The sequence below is a fragment of the Ictidomys tridecemlineatus genome, chromosome 11 (genome assembly GCF_052094955.1).
Source record: "Ictidomys tridecemlineatus isolate mIctTri1 chromosome 11, mIctTri1.hap1, whole genome shotgun sequence".
Classification (NCBI taxonomy): Eukaryota; Metazoa; Chordata; class Mammalia; order Rodentia; family Sciuridae; genus Ictidomys; species Ictidomys tridecemlineatus.
In genome coordinates, this window is record NC_135487.1 from 22,464,010 (window position 1) to 22,482,943 (window position 18,934).

Genomic DNA, 18,934 nt, shown 5'->3' on the forward strand with positions numbered 1-18,934 from the left:
AATTTAATGAGACCCTATCTCAAAATTGAAAAAAAAAGGGGGGGTGAGGGCTGGAGTGTTACAGCACCCCTAGGTTCAATCCTCAATAGTGACTCCCCCCCCAATAAAAATAAAAGGCTCCATGCTAACCCTTTTCATTAATTCATTTGTCTTCAAATAGTTTAACAAGTGAAAAGCTATTATTCTCCTCATTTTACAGATGAGGTAGCTAGAGCGCAGGGAAGTAAAGTTACTTGCCCAAGGACACACAGCAAGGAGATGGCAGAACTGTGATTCAAATCCAAGCTTGTCATATTATAAAGCCTGTGCCTCTAGCCAGTTTAGGGATAGATGATTTCATGTTGTGATTTCTCAGCCTGTAGATCCTCTGGGCAAAGAAAGCCTGAGACCGGGGCATTTGAGCCCTGAGGAGCACCCCAGTGTCGAGCACAGTGGGAGAGAACTGGAGTCTAAAACCCTGAAGCCTTCAAGGGCTTAGACAGGGAACTAGTGGGAGGGGAAATAAACCAAGATCCTAGGAAGGGTTGTCTCCTCCCCTGATCCAGTGCTCTGGGAGGGGAAAGAAGGGTCAGGGTGGATGAGGTGAGTACTTCCCCTTTGCTAGAAAGACACTGTGACCTGCTAGGGTTGTTTGGCCGTGGTTCTCAGGAGTCCAACCCAGCTCCCCCCACCCCCATGTCAGCTGGGCACTTGGTCCTAGGCAGGTTGGGGAAATGGTGGAGGATATGAATTGGGAACCCAAGGAGAGTCACCCTGATATCACAATTCCTGTGCATTGCACTAGAGGTTTACCCACAGGGCCTTTCTCCTAGTTGAATTTATGTTCCCATCTTGCAGATGGGAAGGCTGAGGAAAGGGACTGGTAAAGTCAGCCTCTTTGGATATTTTTCCATCTTTCACCCTGCATCTAGACCTGGAGGGCCTTAGGCTTTGGTAGGTTTCACAGCTGAGAGAAGGTCCTATCTCTCGCACCCCAATGTCTCTTCCTCTTCCTTGGGGGAGACTTGTGACCAGATGTGTGTGATATCAGGGCTTGCTTGTAGGAGCCCTGGGCTTCCAGATAAGGAGCTTAGCTCTCTTTGATCTGAGTAATCAGTGATAAGTTGAACTCCATTGCTGCCCCAGCCCCTGACTATAAGTGAGGAACCATTGCCCTCCTTCTAGAAACAGTTATAAATGCAGAGGGCTCTTTGGCATTTATCTCTCTAAAAGCCTTCTACAACACAGGTGGAGAAACCGAGGGCCAGAAAAGGACATTACCTGGCTCAGGGTCAAACTCTAATTAGAGGCAGTGAGAGGTGGGTGCAGGATGAAGTAGTAGCAGTACAAGCTCAAGAACAGCCTGGGCAACTTAGTGAGACTCTGTTTCAAAATAAAAAACAGACTGGGGACATAGTCAGTGATAGAGTGCTTGTGTAGCTGTGGGTTCAATCCCCAGTCCCAGAAACAAATTAAAAAATGAAAATAAGCTGGATGCTGTGGCACACGGCTGTAATCCCAGCTATTTGGGAGGCGGAAGCTAGAGGATTGCAAGTTGGAGGCCAGCTGGGGCAATTTAGTGAGACCCTGTCTCAAAAAAAAACCAAAACCAAAACAAAACAAAACAAACAAACAAACAAACAAAAAAACAAAACAGGACTGGGAATTTAGCTCAGTAATAAAGAGCCCCTGGATTCAATCCCCAGAATCAAAAAGGCAGTGAGCTCAAACTAGGTCTTGTGATTTTCAGGGCTGTGAGATTTGTCTGGTCTGGACCTAGAATTCCTTCCTTCCCAAACAGGGTCAGGACTGCCAGATTAGGTGAGGTCACTAAGGGAAGATAGGGAACTGCTGTTGAGTGTCCCTTATCAGGCCTTTATCTTAATGGTCCTTAACTCCACTTGAGATTGGAGAAGCACTCTGGAAGTGGGCGGGAAGGGGGGCCACAGGTGGCACTGGAAGAACATGGTTTTGCAGCCAGTTAGAACTGGGCTCAAATCCTGACTCTGCCATTACTAGTCTAGTGACTTTGGATAAATCACTGACCCTTTGGGAGTGCCTCTGTATGGTGAGGGTCATTGAATGAGACCATCTGTGTCTCTCAGTTGGTTTTCTGGAGACGCCAGTTTGTTGTTGCTGTGTTGTTAAGTGGAAAGGTCTTTTTCCTGCCTTCATTCCCTGGACCGGCAGAGGCTCACTCTGATAGAACACTTTGAACTTGCTCTTGGTTGTAGGGTTTTCTTTAGCTTTTTCAGGCACTCTGTGAGGTGGGTGTTCATGAGATAACTGTGGCCGAGAGAGGCTGATTTATTAAGGCTTGGAGTCCACATCTCCTGAGTCCCAGCCCTTCCTCTCCTAACTTCATGGTGGCTGCCTCTCTGGCATCCATAGAATGGGAATAATCATGCCTTGAAGGAACAAAAGAAAGGGCTTTGGAAAATCAGAATTGTGCCCTGGCCGAAAGGGATTATTATGTCATTGTTGGGAGCAGATGCTGGCCTGGAAACTCATTACCACATTTATTAATATTATTATAGCTAATTCCACCCTGCACTACTGCCGTTTCCCTCAGGGCACCCTGTGGGATGGGATCCTCCGCTCCCTGCTCCAGGCACTCCCTGCCCCCCAATATTTACCTTAGAACCGGCCTGGCCTGTCATCTCTGCCCCCCCCCACTGGGTGGAGCTAGACAAGGGAGGGGAGGGGGATTCCCCTGATGTAGAAGTGGGGTTCAGGGCTTCCCCTTCTTATGCCAGGGAGGAGACTGAGGCTGTGGCCCCCTTTACCCATTCACTTTCTTAGACTCAAGACAACTAAGGCATTTGGAGCGAGACTCAGGGTTGAATGTGGGATCCGCCACTTCCTGGTTAGGTGACCTTGAGCAAGCCAGTCACTTTCTCTTGGTGCTCCTTTGTAAAAAGGAAACTTCACTTATATCTTTGGGATAGTAGAAGAGAAAGTGCCCCTTCTACCTGAGAGTTTCTTAGCTCATTTGCCTTTGCCTTGCCTCAGGGGGAGTAAAACCCATGGATGCTCTTGGTTCTGTTCAGGGTTTCCTCTAGAATGTGTGACCTGAGGAAACCCTGGCCTTCATGTGGAAGGAAACCCTTGGCTTTCATGTGTCCACCAGTATAGTAAGGGGTTGAGCGTAAAAGCCTCTGAGCATTCTTCTGACTTTTGGCTGGAGGGCTGGCCTGAGGGAGTAAAGACCAGGCCTGGTGCTGGCAAGTTGGCCATGAGGGTCCCAGCTCCTGAGCAGGGCCACCTGGACAGTTATGCCCTCCCCCCTCATTCCTCTCCCCTGAGTCAGGCTGGCCTGCCTGTGGGTGCGCCTCCCCCACCCTGAGCTTTGGAATGGGGCAGGTTGAGGCCTCACCCCATGGAGGATGTTGCCAAGACTGTGTGTACGCATGCGCATGCGGCTGGTGTGTGTGGGGTGAGGGACACACGGGCTCCATCTCTGATTGCTCCCTGTCCCCAGGCTCAGGAAAGCCCCTGGGTGGTGGGTACACATGCTTGTCTTCCTGTACATACAGCCACTTGGGCCCTGTGGGTGTCTATGCAGTTGCCTAAGTGGATGAAGAGGGTGTAGCCTGGGTGTGCTTTGTGGGTGTATTTCTGAGCTCCACCTTTGGAGGTGGCCCCAGTGGGACATTAGAGATGCACACCCCCTTACCCGCTCAGGGACTGTATCTGATCTCAGGAGCTTGCCTGGGTGCTCCTTGGTGTGCCTGGTGTGTTGGGGGTTGGCCACAAGTAGAGTGCCTTCTCAGCACTGGGAAGCCTCCTTCCTCAGGCAGATGTGGGGGCAAAGGTTGCTTGGTGAGCTTCTGTCAAAGCCTTAACCCCAGCCGGCACTCCTGGACTGTACCAAAGCAGAAAGCCACGTGGCCTTGGGCCAGGTCCTTCCATTCTTTGGACATCAAGTTTGTGAGGTGCCCTCCCCCACCCGAGATTCAAGTCACTGAGCACCTTCGTAAGCAAGCACAGGTGTGTAGACCCGGTGCCTGGGGTGGCTAAGAGAGGCAGCAGGCTCTGACCAGGCTGTGGGTTGGGGGGGGAGGGACGTTGCTGGAGCAACCAGATGTTATCAAGTGTGAGAGCCTTGGATCTGGCTGTGGAATTTGCAGCTGTGGCCCTGACTGACATATGTGGGCCTTGGACTTCTAAGGGCTAATGTTCCCCCAGTCCCAGCTTAGCCAGAGCTCAGCTCTTTGTTTCCCTAATGAGAGGGAAGCTGGGGGTGACTGCCCTGCTCAGCGAAAGGCTACAGTTTTAGAGCCAGCCAGAGTTTGGGAAGTCACCTAGGTCTCTGAGCCTTACAGATCTGCCATCAGCTACTAGGAGCTTCATGTACCTTCAAGTAACTGCCTTGAAGGGCTGCCCTAAGATCCAGCAGGACAGACAGATGGACACAGTGGCTCCCAATTCCAGCTATTTGGGAATCTGAGGAAGGAGGATCACAAGTTTCAGGGCCAGCCTGGGCAACTTAGTGAGACCCTGTCTCAAAACTAGGAAAAGGGTAATTTGGTGCACAGGAAGGATACTCCTGGGTTCAATCCCCAATACCAAAAACAAAAACAAAAACAAAAACAAAAACAAAAAAGGAAAAAGGATCCATGAGGGCATAGACAGGGTTTTGCTTTCCACCAGTACCTGGCACCATGCCTGGCAGGGATTAATCACCCAGCAAGTGTCGGTCTGCTGCTCTTTTCTGTTTGTGTAAGACTGATAAGTGAGTTGGGTCTGGCCTAAGAGGGGGCATGTGGGGGAAGCAGGTAGTCAAGAAACCTCCAATTAGTAGAAATGATGGAGTTCCTGGACCCCTTCTTTGGGGAGATCAGGTTTGTAGCTGGCATAGTAGACAGCATGGCTTTTGGATTCAGGTTCTCTGAGTGAAGTGCTCATATCATTTGTGCAATGAAGCCCAGAGTGGGAGCTTTATGGGTGTTTGTCCCTGCTGGTCTCCAGGTCTTTCTCTGTAAAATGGAAATAAGGTGCCTACTTCTTGGGACTGTTACTTAGAGTTCAGTGATGTAACATATCTACTATCCAGCTCCACAAATATTTGCTCTCCAGAGGGCAAGGGCTTAGCCATGGGCTTGAATGGTCTTAGAGGCGAGCAAATGGGAAAGGAGCTCCAGAGGGGTCTTAGACCTCTAAGGAGTCCAAAAGAGGGCAGGGAGGGAGGGGTATCCTTGGCGAGTTTGGGAAAGAGCACATTATAGTTCACAGAACTTCTCTTTCAGAGTCTCAGCTGCTCTAGAGTTTCCAGGAGGATCCTTTTTGAAAATGTCTCTACCCAGCTGAAACTCTCATTGACTGACTTCCCAGGCTTTTGGAATGTAACCTGGAGTCTGCTCGGGCCTAGGAGCCCCACCTGACCTGGCTGCTGCCCTCCTCTGCTCTCATCTCCTGCCAGTTTCTCCGCACTAGCCTCCTTTCTGTTTGTGGAAGTCTCACTCCTCCTCAAGGCCTTTACATTTGCTGTGCTTGTCTAGAAGGCTCTACCTCCATATCTGCCTTGGCTGGCTCCTCATTTTTCAGGTTTCAGTTCCAATATCCTTTTCTTAGAGGGTTACCACCTCCAATCACAGCTCCTCAGTTTTGTTTCGGTTTATTTTTTATTTTTTTGGTACTGGCACTTAAACCCAGGGGCACTTTACCACTGAGCTACATCCCCAGTCTTTTTTATTTTTTATGTTGATCCAGGGTCTCTCTAGGTTGCTTGGGGCCTCGATAAGTTGCTGAGGCTGCCTCAGCCTCCCAAATCATGGGATTACAGGTGTATGCCACCGCACTTGGCATCATTAGTTTTTACTACCTAAGTTATATTAGCCTACCTCATTCATGTATTCCTCAAGTATTTACTGAACTCATAGTGTGTATTAGGCACTGATTTAGGCTCTGGGGATGTTCTAGTGAACAAGATAAAGTTATCCTTTGGCTGTATCCCTAAGTACCAGCTTAATATTTACTAACCAAATGAATGGATATAGCATCTTATAAAGAGGAGTTGTTGGCCCTTTTTTCTTTTTCTTCTTTTTGGTTCCAAGGATTGAAACAGGGGTGCTCAACCACTGAGCCACATCCCTAGCCCTTTTTTTAAAATACTTTATTTAGAGACAGGATCTCACTAAGTTGTTTAGGGCCTTGCTAACTTGCTTAGGCTAACTTCAAACTTGTGATCCTCCTGCCTCAGCCTCCCAAACTGCTGAGATTACAGTTGTGTGCCACTGCACCCAGCCCAGCCATGTTTTCATACATAGTCTTGATTTTTTGTGATGGAGGTAAATTTGAACATGGACTTGACTTGCCTTAGTACCTCTCCTCTCTCCATCCCTCCTACCTCTTGACTATTTTACTGACTTTGCCTATGGGCTCTTTTTTGCTAATGTGTTCTCCCTGTCTGGTGATCCAGCACACAATCAGTTAGACCAAGTAGGGCCAGCGGGAAGAATCCTAGACTCAGGGAATCCTAGACTCTGTGTTTAAATCCTGCCTCTGCTGTGTAACCCTGGAAGTTCTCTGAGCTGTTCTGGGCCTCTGATGACACACTGTCACAGTGGGAAGAAAGTGTGGGGTTGAACACACTTATGAGGAGGGGGTTGTTACCAACAGCCACTGTGGTTCTGCTCTGGGCCTCTCCCTGGCTTCCCAGTATGTATTGTGTCCTGGGCCAGATTGTACCCCTCCAGGGGCCTCTGCCCACAGCCTTGCCACTCCCACAAGGCAGCCCTGGGCTCCTGCCTGACTGCTCCATGAACTGAGCTCTTTCCCCAAGGAATTATCCCATCAGCCAGGAGGGCGTGGGGGTGGGCACCATGCCAAGTCTGGTCTGGTAGCCCTTACACCTACCATCTGGCAGCTAGCTGGGCCCTTCGCTTCGCTCTGACTCCTGAATGTTTAGACAGGACTTGGTGGCAGTGTTAGTGATCCCTGCAGGAATCCTAGTCATCCATCCCCCTAGTCATACCCTTTAGTAGAGCAGAACACCTGCAGTCTTTCCGCCTCAGTTTCCTCGTGTCTCGGCGTCCATGCACAGGGGGCGGGGTCGGCGAGTAGGCGGGACCAGTGGCGAAGGTGGGAGGAAGACCTGGAACAGCCCCTCCCCTTCCTCTGCCTGCAGCGGTGCCGCGGTGGGTTCGCTGGCGGGCACCAGGCAGGCGGGCTTAGTGCTGGGCTGTGGTGAAGGCGCTCCTGGGCGCACGGAGGAGGTTAGAGTAGGGGACATCTCCGAGTGGCGCCTGCAGTCATGGTGGTGTTCCTTGGCCGCCACCTCCCTGCGCTTCTTGAGCTCTTTAAGAAGAAGGGTGAGTGAGTGGGTGTGGCTTGGAGGGGGACGGGAAGGGATCCCCCGCAGCTCCCTTAGCCAGACTCTTCCCTAGACTGGGGGATCTAGGCCAGGGAGGAGCAGTGGGGTTGGGGCCAGGACTATTAAGGAGGCCGGAGTCCCCTGTCCGCGGCGTGCCTTTGTCCAGCTGCTTTGTTGCTGCCTTTGTCTGGGCCTGCTTATGCTTGGGAGGATGGACCCGCATCTTCTGACCTTGAAGCCTGCCGCCCTCGGGCCAGACTGCCTTCCTGCAAGGGTACCCACAATTTACTGGGTGCAGCCTCCGACCTAGTTCAGAGTGAGGGGACAGCCCCCTTTGGAGTCATCCCAAAGGTAGGGGAGTATGGGATGTGGGGAGCTACAGAGAAAAGTGCCACTGGAAGTTGTGGAACCATGTTTAGAGGCCTGGGGGTTTGGAGGAAGGGACTTATACCCATTCTTTCTCCTAGTAGCTAGGCTTTCAGGCCTGGATTCAGACTGTAGGGGCCACAGCTTCTTGGACTTTTGGAAACCAGGGGTTCTCAGTCTGAGTGTGATCCAGGAGTCCCCTCTGGGAACTTGGATTTAGTTCCAGCTGATTGACTCCCATTTGCTGGGTGACCTTAGGTGAGGCCTTTCCCCTTTGAACCCGTTTCCCCACTTGTAAAATGAGGGTCTGAGGGAGATATCCACTACCTGCTGGGGTACCTCCTACCTCTGACCTCCTAGCTTTCCTGGGGCAGGAGCCCTGGCCCTTTGAAGAGTAGGCTGAGGAAGGGTGAATGGCAGGTATCTGAATGGGCCACCCTGTTCCTGGGGTGTGTCCCTTTAAAAGCCTTGTTTTGTTCCTGCCCCTCTACAAGGTACTGCCAAGGTCACATGACCCTCCACTGCTTTTGCTTATGTTGTGGGTTTCATTTAAAGAGGGGCTAGGGCTGCAAAGTGCTGACACAGCTCCCCCATCCCCAGGATTAGATGACCAGCCTCCCTGTGGGCGGAGCCTGTAACAGGATCTTCTGTAATGGATCCCCGCTCCATGCATCAGGGGCCTGGGCTAGGGCCTCCATACCTGGGACTCTTCTCCCTGGAGAGGTTGAACTCTCTTGACTGGGGATAGGAGTGCCTGGGTCTCTTTTCTCCCCTTCCCTATCCATTCTTCTGCGAAGGGGTAGTCCTATGGGTGAGTAGGGGGCCCAGGAGATTATATTCTTGGCCTGTTTTTCCCTGTTCCCCAGTATTTTCTGGGACTCTGGTTATGACCCCTTCCAGCTCCTCCTCCTCCTTGGTTTCCCATAGTATCTTCTCCCTGGACTTGGGCCAAGGCACTGTATGAAAAGGGTGGTTTGTTTTCCTTTAAAGTAGGGCTTGGGGTCTGGAGGTGAGCATTGTATTTGCTATGGGATATGTGTATACAGGGTTGTTTTGCATGGGGCCCTGAGTGACATGTGTATACACAGTTGTGTGTATGCTTAGATACTGTTTACATGTGTACAGAATAGGAACTGTGGGTGTTGTGTGGATAGGTGGAGGCTGGGTGTGGATACTTATATGGGTTCATACTTGGGTGCTGTTTGTATGAAACTTGTGTGCATAAACAGTGAGTCTCTGTGTCCTGTGCATCATGCCTTGTGTGTCCATTTGTGTGATGTGAATACTCAGATATATGCACCTTTGGGCATAGTTTGTGTATGTATTTGGGGGCTGTGTGTATTGAGTGTTTACCCCAGTATTATGGGTTGTATGTCTGCACTGGGGAAAATGGGCATTTGCATGTGTGTGTAGGGACCATGGGCAGTCTGGGGACTGGGGTGCCTTTGTCACGGTACCTATGCATTTTGAGGACCCACATGCCTTTGGGTCTTACCTCCCTTCCTCCTTCATCCCACTAGGTTCTGCCAAGGCTGAGAGTGACAAACGTCAGAGTGCAGGGCCTGGCCAGGGGCTAGGGTCTGTAGTGGATGAGCACCAGGACAATGTCTTCTTCCCGAGTGGGCGACCGCCTCACCTGGAAGAGCTGCACACACAGGCCCAGGAGGGGCTCCGCTCCCTACAGCACCAAGGTAACCCTTCTCACCCTCCCTCTACTCTCTCAGCTCCTGAGGTCAGGAGCCTAGCCCAACACTCTCTTCTGGTGTCTTCCAGAAAAACAGAAACTGAACAAGGGTGGCTGGGACCATGGAGACACCCAGAGCATCCAGGTGAGCCCTGCCCCTAGCTCAGTCCTGACTGCTCTTCCCTCCTTTCTTGACCTGTGGCAAGCATGGCTTTAGACCTTCTGGGTCTTTTTCCTTCCTGTATCTCAAAGGGCTGGACTGACTGACCCTTCTGGGCTAGTGTGGGCTTGCTCCAGTGATGCTGGCTCTGTGCTGGGTGACCCTCGGGGGGGTCTGTAAATCAAAAGTTCCATTGAGACGTTCTGAGCAGGCAGCTCACAGAGGCCAGGGACTAATCTTCTTCTCCCTACAGTCCTCCCGGACTGCGCCAGATGAAGACAGCATCTCCTTCTGCAGCCAGACCACATCCTACACGGCTGAGAGCTCCACGGCAGAGGATGCACTCTCCATCCGCTCAGAGATGATCCAGCGCAAAGGTGTCTCCTCACTGGCCAGAATTCCTGGGCAGGGGAGAGGGGTGGTGGGCACCATCTTGTTTTAGCACCCGCAGCTTCCCTTTCTCCTCCTAATTGTGTCTTCTCAGGCTTTGTGATTCAGTTAATTCAGGAGATAGTACACTGTGTCATCTTGGAGAGAGGTGCTAGGGATTGAACCCAGGCCTTTGAGTATGCTAGCCAATTGCTCTATCACTGAGCCACTGAGCCTTGTCCCCAGCCCCAACCAAATGAATCTTAACTGTAAAATTAAGAGTCGGGGTTGGGCCTGGTGGTGCATGCCTGTAATCACAGCAGCTTGGGGAGACTGAGGCAGCAATTTATCGAGGGACTAAGCAACTTGTTGAGACCCTGTCTTAAAAAAAGGGCTGGGGATGTGGCTCAGTGGTTAAGTGCCCCTGGGTTCAATCTGTAGTACCCTCCGCCCCCTCAAAAAAAAGGTGGAAATTTGGGTTTTGGCTTGATGTTGCTAACTGAGCAGCCATGTGACCTTAGGCAAATCCTTAACATCCCTGAACTTACGTTTGATGTTTTATAAAAATCAATAGATAATAATAGCGTTTACCTTATTGGAATGAATGCTGAACATTAGCATGTGGACATAATAATGTGTTCACTAAATAAGTACTCACTAAATGGCAATGATCATTTTGACTTAGCTTTCCATAGTCTTATAGAAAAGAAGCCTCTAGTTTTACCCATATCTATTTGACTGCAGAAATCTTTTATCCCAAGGCTATTACTAGCACTTCACAAAAGTAGTGCTCTGCAGGACATGTGGAGACCTTCTGCTCTAATGGTTTTTTTCCCCCTGAATTGGCCCTCAGGCTCCACTTTCCGACCCCATGACTCATTTCCCAAATCTTCTGGACGGTCAGGGAGGCGTCGGCGGGAGCGTCGGAGCACCGTGCTGGGTCTGCCCCAGCATGTGCAGAAGGAACTTGGTGAGCCCTGGGTTTAGGTAGGAAGTGGTGGTGGGTGGGGAGCCGGCCAGCCCCTCTTTGCTGACTGCCACCTGCTCCTCATCCATTCTAGGCCTGCGGAATGAGCGTGAGGCACCCGGTACTCCTCAGCCTCCTGGTCCACGGGATGCTATCCGAATCCCCACGGTAGATGGTCGCCCAGCTGGCATGGCCTTAGGGACTGGGGTCCGAGTATCTCTGCAGGCACTGGAGGCAGAGGCAGAGGCAGAGGCTGATGCTGATACAGAGGCCGTGTTGCAGCGCCACATTGACCGTGTCTACCGGGATGACACCCTTGTTGGTCGGTCCTCAGGGGCCCGGCCCCCTCCATTGACCCGGCCCATGTCTCTAGCAGTTCCTGGACTGACAGGAGGGGCAGGGCCTCCAGAGCCTTTGAGTCCAGCCATGTCCATCTCGCCCCAGGCTACCTACTTGTCAAAGCTGATCCCACATGCTGTGCTGCCACCCACTGTGGACGTGGTAGCCCTGGGCCGCTGCAGCCTGCGCACTTTGAGCCGATGCAGCCTGCTCTCTGCTAGCCCGGCCTCCGTCCGCTCCCTGGGTCGCTTTTCCTCTGTCTCCAGCCCCCAGCCCCGCAGCCGTCATCCTTCCTCTTCCAGTGATACCTGGAGCCACTCTCAGTCTTCTGAGACTGTTGTGTCTGACGGTTCCACCCTCTCCTCAAAGGGGGGTTCTGAGGGTCAGCCAGAGGGCTCTGTGGCCAGCAGTAGTATGGCACCAGCTCCCCAGGGGGGCAGTGGGAGGGGTTCCCCTAGTGGGGGCAGCACTGCCGAGGCCTCAGACACAGTCAGCATTCGGAGCAGCGGGCAGTTGTCTGGCCGGAGTGTTTCCCTGCGGAAGCTGAAACGGCCTCCTCCACCTCCTCGCCGGACCTACTCCCTCCATCAGCGGGGCTCCGAGGCACCCGATGGGCCCTTAGGGTTGCCACCTAAGCCTGAGCGGAAGCAGCAGCCGCAGCTTCCCCGGCCACCCACCACAGGTGGGTCAGAAGGGGTGGGTGCAGCACCTTGTCCACCCACCTCGGCAGGTAGTAGCTGGGTGCCTGGCTTGTCTCCTGGTGGCACCCGGCACCCGCCACGATCCCCAGAACGGACACTTTCACCCTCCAGTGGATACTCGAGCCAAAGTGGTACCCCGACCCTACCTCCCAAGGGTCTGGCAGGTGCCCCTGCTTCCCCAGGCAAGGCCCAGCCTCCTAAACCAGAGAGGGTCACTTCCCTTCAGTCTCCTGGTGTCTCTGTCTCCTCTTCCCTCACGTCTCTGTGCTCCTCCTCCTCTGATCCTACTCCCTCAGACCGCTCTGGTCCACACATGTCCATCCCCCTGAGTGATAGGTTTGTCATACCTCCTCACCCCAAGGTGCCTGCCCCCTTCTCTCCTCCTCCTCCTTCTAAGCCCAAGAGCCTTAAAAAAGCTGCCCCTACTTTGGCCACTCCTGCTGTGGTTCCTGGGCCTATCTCTACCACTGATACTAGTCCTGAGTCTCTTCCCACTCCCCAGATATCTCTGGTCCCACCCCAGGAGTCTCCTGTTATCTCCAAAGATCAGTCACCGCCACCATCCCCACCCCCATCTTACCATCCACCCCCACCACCTAGTAAGAAACTAGAGGTGGTTGAGGAGGCCCCAACTGCCCTAGAGACTGAGGAGCCCCTCCCAGACCCCAACTGGCCCCCACCCCCACCCCCTACACCTGAGGAGCAGGATCTGTCCATGGCTGACTTCCCCCCACCTGAGGAGGCCTTTTTCTCTGTGGCTAGCCCTGAGTCTGCAGTAGCCCCCGGGCCTGTCAGCTCCCTGGCTGCCTCCCAGAGCCAGCCCCAGGGGACCCCAGACCCTCCTCCAGCCCCACCAGCCCCACCCGCAACTAGTTCTGTCCCGGAGCTGGTCAGACTCCCTCAGAAGGAGCCAGTAGGCTGCAACAAGAGCAATGGGGCTTCCAGGGACGAAGCTGGTGTGCCCCTGGTCACCCCTTCACTCCTGCAGATGGTGCGGCTGCGCTCTGTGGTCGCTCCCACAGGTGCTCCAGCCTCTGCATCAGGGCTATCAGCCCCCCAGAAGCCGCTGCGAAGGGCCCTGTCAGGTCGGGCTAGCCCTGTGCCTGTCCCCTCTTCCGGGCTCCATGCTGCCGTCCTACTCAAGGCCTCCAGCCTGGCTGCCAGTGAGGGCCTTGGAAGTGCCCAGCCCAATGGACCACCGGAGGCTCGGCCACAGTCTCCCCAGTCTCCTGCCTCAACAGCCAGCTTCATCTTCTCCAAGGGCACTAAGAAGCTACAGCTTGAACGGCCAGTGTCCCCTGAGGCCCAGGCTGACCTCCAGCGGAATCTGGTGGCTGAACTTAGGAGCATTTCAGAGCAGCGGCCACCCCAGTCCCTGAAGAAGCCACCGAAGGCTCCCCCACCTGTGGCCCGCAAGCCCTCGGTGGGAGTCCCCTTACCTGCTTCTCCCAGTTTTCCTCGGGCTGAACCCATAACTGTTCCTCCTACCAATGGGCTCCCTCATGCTAAGGACAGGACTAAGGGGGAGCTGGCAGAGAACGGAGACGTTGTGCAGCTGGTGGGCCCAGAGGAGAAGATGGGTCCCCCAGACTCAGGTATAGTGCGCAGTGGTGGGTGTGGGTCCTGTCACTGATGGTAGGAAATAAATATTTGAAGTTCTACCACTGGGCATTTGCTTTTGGGTCTTTGAGATGGTTAATTTTTACAACAAAAGGGAACAAAACAAAAATAACTGGATTTAGGAGGCCTGGGACAGGTGAATTGTCACTCCAACTACAGGAAAAGGAACATGAGGGTGGGGCTTTGACCTCAGACCTACCAGGTGTATTCCAACCTTATCATTTTGTCTTATCCTAGTGCTATGAAGTGTGGGACAGTGACACCTACTTTACAGTGTCTGAGTCAAGTTTCTAGCTGCTGTCACTGGTGTCTGTCAAGTGAGAGTTTAGGGAAAGACTGGGTGAAAGTGTGCTTGGGCTCTCAGTGTCTGAACCAAACCGGGCGCCCCTTACTAAATGTTCCTTTTTCTCTCACAGACCCACAGAAAGAGCTGGTCTGACCATGCACTGGCACTGCTGACCCATCCCAGGAATACAATCTCTCAGGGACCTGAGCAGCTCCAAGGACGAGAGGACAGCAGACACAACCTAAGAGAGGACGCCTGCAGCCTTAACCTCCACAGCCTTCGATATTTATGCAAGCCTGGTGTCGCCCGTCCTCCAGATCACCCAGCTCTCATGCCTTTCCCCTCAAAGGACTCGCCTCCAGCAGCTGCCCCTTCAGCCTTGGCCTTAGCCTCATCATGAAGGAGGTAGCTGGTGGGAGTGGGTGACTGCGCCCCCTGCTGGCCCTGAGGCCACAGAGACGGGAGCAGAACACTTCATGTGTCCCCCCCCCCCCAAGTCCAAATCATGCACATATTGTAGTCCAGAATCAAAGCACTTTTGTGAAGTGGCTGCATGTCCATCCTCCAGGGCTTGTGAAGCCACTGTTCCAAGGGTCTGTTTACATGGTGGCAGCATCAATCCCTGGGTACCAGCCCATTGCTGGGACCAAACTGTCCCTCCTCCCCAATCCAGTTCGCTCCTTTCTTAGTTCTTAGAGGTGGGCAAGTCACATTCCCAAAGGCTCCTCGAGGCTGGGGGCAGGAATGGGGCTGTGGAATTCCAAAGCACAAAAGGTGCAGTGGGGGTAGCCTTCCTGTGCCTCAGTTTACCACCAACTTCCTGCCTTCCAGCTCTGCCAGGTGCTTCATGCAGGGGACAAGAATTAGGGGACTCCCAGGCTCTAAATGGGTGTGGGGAGGAAGAAGGAGAGGGCAGGTTTGCAGGCTCTGTCCTCACAAGCAAATCACAGTAGCAGGTCATCTCAGCAGGTCCTTCGCATGCCAGGCATCTGCCCCTTGTTTGATTGATCCAGCAGACAGTTTCAGAGGCAGGGCCCATGGGCTGTGTCCTTTTCAGTTTCACAGGGAGTACTGAGACAGGAAGGGAGATCTGGCAGGGGAGCTTATTTGGGCAGTAGCCCAGGTCTGGCCCTTGCACCTTATTTTTTGACCTTTCTCTACTCTTTGGTGCATGTCCTTCTTGCCATTCAGTATGGGTGATTCCACAGGGGGAGCTGATTTGAGTGGCAAGAATGGGAAGCCAGAGGTGCAGTCTTACTCTAAAACCTTCCCTTATCAGAGGGAGCTGGGTGGCTCTTCCTACATGTCAGCCTCTGCTACTGATCGCTCCTCCAGGAGTTTTAATGACCTTTCTGTTTTTAGCTTGTGTGATCTATCTAGGTCAGGTGGCTTCCTCATTGGTCCCCTTGGCTCCACAGGGGTGCCTCCAGTACCTCCGTGCACAGCAGTGTGGCTGCTCCCCAGGGCCATCCCTTCTTGATCCTCTTTTCTCAGCAGTGACTCAGCCTTGAGCCTGGCAAGGAACCTTACTTTTAGCTTCTCCACTACTACAGTGACACACTGGCCCATGCCACCTACCCCTGGGAATGGGGGTGTGTGGGCCTGGGTTCCTCTGGCTGCCACTCTGGGGTTTCTTTGGTTTGCCACTGTTGACTTCTCCAAGTGGCTACAAACCAGCATCTTTCCCTTGCCCCATGGATAATGGGGAGCTGTTGCTGGTATATGTTGCACCTGTCCAGTGAGTAGGGGAAGGCAATCAGTAAGTACTCTTCTGCTTGGAGCTTCTGATCCACCCCACCCCAGGACCCAGAACCCAGGAGCAGTCAAAGCCCCATGAAACTAGGCCTTCAGAACTGCTGGAGGTGGAGGGAGCCTGCCTCCTCTTTATTCCCATGTTACTGGAGCTCTTATCCTCAGTTGGGATTTTCTGAGCTTGTTCCCCCACCTGGTGGACCAGAGCACAAAGGAGAGGGGGGAATCTAGAAGAGGCAACTCTCCTTTGTTCTCTGGGGTGAATGAGCTTGACCTCGTGCAAATGGAGAGACCAAAAGCCTCTGATTTTTAATTTGCATAAAAATGTTAGAAGAGAGAAGTATATATATATATATATTTCTTTAAATTTTCGAGTCTTTGATATGTCTATACAAACAATCCATTCCCTCTGCCCTGAAGCTTGAGGGGTGAAAAAGCTCTGTGTTTCATTTAAAAGGTGTTAATTAATTAATTAAATGATTGAAACTTGGCTGTGACTGCTGCTTCCGGACCTTCCACATCCATCAAATGGGCAATATGTTCTCAATGGCTAACACTGGTAACTAGGTGTGAGGAAAGCTCTCCTGACACACTAGTGTGAAAACTCAGTCACCACACTAATCAACCACAAAAGGATTTGGCTGCTGCTGCTGCTGAATGGGGGTGGAGCAGGGCAGGGCAGTGGTCTCTGCCAATATTTAGAAGGGAAAATGTTCTGCTTGCTGCGCTTAGCACTACCAAAGGGAAACCAAAGGTATCTGCCATCCACCAGTTCCCCCAACTGTCCCATTACAATACCAAACTTACAAGATACAAGCAACCCCAGGCTGGGAGAGGGACCCAGCAGCTGCTTCACACTTAGAGACAGTCCCCATCCAGACATACATGTTCAGACCATTTTATTTGAATTTGACAGTGATGATTAGTGATTCGATTTTCTCGCCTTATAGAGAAATGACCTCACTCTCTCTGAAGACACACGCCATGCCATCCATGCTAACTAACAACACAGCTGGTTTAGGGAGTGTCTCAGTCTGGCTGGATCAAGGGGAATTCCAGGAGCCCTGGGGCAGGCCCTGTCTCCCACCAACACCAAGCCCCAGAGTAGGCAGGCAGTGTGAAAGCTGCCAACCACTTGATAGACCACTAGGTTCTCTATTTTCCCTTCTCTTTGCTTTTCAAATCCCACAATTTCCTGTTGGGGAAGAAACTGTAATTAGCCCAGTCCAGGCACCAGATTCCAGCTAGAGGCACAGCTGCTGGGATAACTCCAAAAAACCTGGGAACCAATGTTTTTCCAATTACAAGGATTGTGGCATAAACTTTTTCTGAGTTATATTGAAACCAGAATTCTTGAGTCAGCTGCCAAAGGAAGCTGGTAAAACTGGGTTCCCTACCGCTGCCTAGCCCCACTTACCACCCAGGGGCAGGGGGTTGTTTCAGTCTCACTGTACCAGATGGGATGAGTCCAGATTCTGGGGAGGTATGCTGCCCCTTACCCAGTTTTGCACTTAAGAAAGAGTCCAAGACCTGCTGCTTCAATGTCCTTAGAGATGGGCAAACAGGTGACAAATGGAACAAACTGAGACAGCAGAAGACTCAGGACGGTGGAAGTAGGGAAGATGCTGGGCTGGCTAGCTGATATTCCCTCCTTTCAGTGTTTTACAGGAAATGTTTCCCAGCTTGGTCATGAAGTTGGTTTGCTTCCACTGTGCAATGCACTCATCAGAAATCTTAAAGTCAATCTGATTAAGATAGAGGAAAAAAAAGTTGTTAACAGTGGTGGTTGAGATCCCAAGGAAACTTATATTACTCTAGTGTAACCTGACTCAGCTTTTCTAAGAATAATTTGTCAAAGCTTCCAAGTTCATATCTTTTGTCTCAGGTAAGTTCATTTTAGAGATTTAGTTTAAGAAAATAATCATGAAAAATTAAGTACAAAGATCTCTGTATAAGACATCCAGCATAACATTCTTTGTGTGTGTGTGGTGTGGTGTTGGGGATAGAACCCAGTGCCTCATGCATCCTCTACCACTGACTGACAACCCAGCCCACTGTAACATTCTAATAGTGAAACAATGAGAACACCCTCAATGGCTAGTAAAGTCTTAAATTATGTTAACTGTCATAAACTGCTGTGTAGTGTGACCTCAGTATTTAAGATATAGAAAGTCTGGGAGCATAAAGTAGAAAAAAAATTCAGTACTGGGGATTGAACCATAGACTTTTACCACTCAGCTATATCCCTATTATCCCAGACATTTTTTTTGTCCTTTTTCATTTTGAGACACAGTCTTGCTAAACTGCCATGGCTAGCCTGGAACTTGGGATCCTCTTGCTTCAGCCTCTGAAGTCACTGGGATTATAGGTGTGTGCCACCGTATCTGACTAAAACAGAAAACTTTCAGTATGAATCAAACTGAAAATCCATTTTATGCAGAGCAAAGGACCAAAAGGAAATAATAATTTCATTTTTTAAGTTTCTCTTTGGCAGGACTATGGATATCTTATCTTGATTATTTATTTTATAATACTTGAGATTGAACCTAGGCTTCTGGGCTGGGGATGTGGCTCAAGCGGTAGCACACTCGCCTTGCATGCGTGCGGCCCGGGTTCGATCCTCAGCACCACATACAAACTAAGATGTTATGTCCGCCAAATACTAAAAAATAAATATTAAAATTCTCTCTCTCTCCCCCTCTCTCACTCTTTCTTTAAAAAAAAAAAAAAAAATGAACCTAGGCTTCTTTACCAGGGGGCTACATCTGTAGCCATTTTAAATTTTGAAATGGTCTCACTAAGTTGCTGAGGCTGGCCTTGAACTTGCAACTCTCCTGCCTCAGCCTGCAAGACACTGGGATTCAGGGATGCACCATGGTGTCTGGCTGGATATTTTATTTTCTTCATTACCCCCATCTATATTTTAGACCTTTCTACCATGAAAATTTTATTTTATAGCCAGAAAAAAAATAAGTGATTCATAGTTACCATAAAAACCCATTTGCTACATACAGGAGAGGCACACTGTTTAAATACCTCCAGAAGCATTTTGAGGAAACAGGTATTGAAAAAGGCACACGGGGGTGTTAGTTCCATGAGAGGCAATTTTTGCTGTTTTGTTCAGTGATGTAGCCCAAGCTCCTAGAATAGTGCCTGATACATATTATGGATTTGACATTTGCTAAATGAGTGAATGAATGAATTCAGAGATCACTGGGGCAGACCATATGTGAGTTAGTGTCCAGAAGGCAAGGAGAGAATGAGTATCCAAGGGTCAAGGTGGGGAGAGGGACCCTACAAGGGTTTTTGTTTGTTTATTTATTTATTTATTGGCACTAGGGACTGAACTCAGGGATGCTTTACCACTGAGCTATATCCCCAAGCCCTTTTAATTTT

The 18,934-nt window shown here is 51.2% G+C and overlaps 2 protein-coding genes and 1 pseudogene across 7 annotated transcripts in view; 1 reads left to right on the forward strand and 2 right to left on the reverse strand.

Moving 5' to 3' along the window:
- Positions 1-16,028, forward strand: part of Nhsl3 (NHS like 3) — a 29,557-nt gene extending 13,529 nt beyond the window's left edge. For 2 of the 6 annotated variants that reach the window (XM_078025857.1, XM_078025859.1), the window contains exons 2-7: positions 9,181-9,351; positions 9,434-9,489; positions 9,758-9,881; positions 10,727-10,843; positions 10,935-13,303; positions 13,917-16,028. In XM_078025857.1, the coding sequence (XP_077881983.1) occupies positions 9,181-9,351; positions 9,434-9,489; positions 9,758-9,881; positions 10,727-10,843; positions 10,935-13,303; positions 13,917-14,186 (3,107 nt within the window). In that variant the 3' untranslated portion in view covers positions 14,187-16,028. Of the gene's footprint in view, positions 1-7,096; positions 7,293-9,180; positions 9,352-9,433; positions 9,490-9,757; positions 9,882-10,726; positions 10,844-10,934; positions 13,476-13,916 lie in introns of those variants that run through there. The other 4 variants (XM_078025858.1, XM_021735203.3, XM_078025860.1 and 1 more) reach the window with 3 other exon arrangements.
- A 32-nt stretch (positions 16,029-16,060) lies between these two features.
- LOC120891105 (small nucleolar RNA U13) lies at positions 16,061-16,175 on the reverse strand (annotated as a pseudogene).
- Positions 16,176-16,420: 245 nt separating this feature from the next.
- Positions 16,421-18,934, reverse strand: part of Yars1 (tyrosyl-tRNA synthetase 1) — a 29,343-nt gene continuing 26,829 nt past the window's right edge. The window contains exon 13 of the mRNA XM_005317765.4: positions 16,421-17,283. Within this exon, the coding sequence (XP_005317822.1) occupies positions 17,173-17,283 (111 nt within the window). The 3' untranslated portion in view covers positions 16,421-17,172. The remainder of the gene's footprint in view (positions 17,284-18,934) is intronic.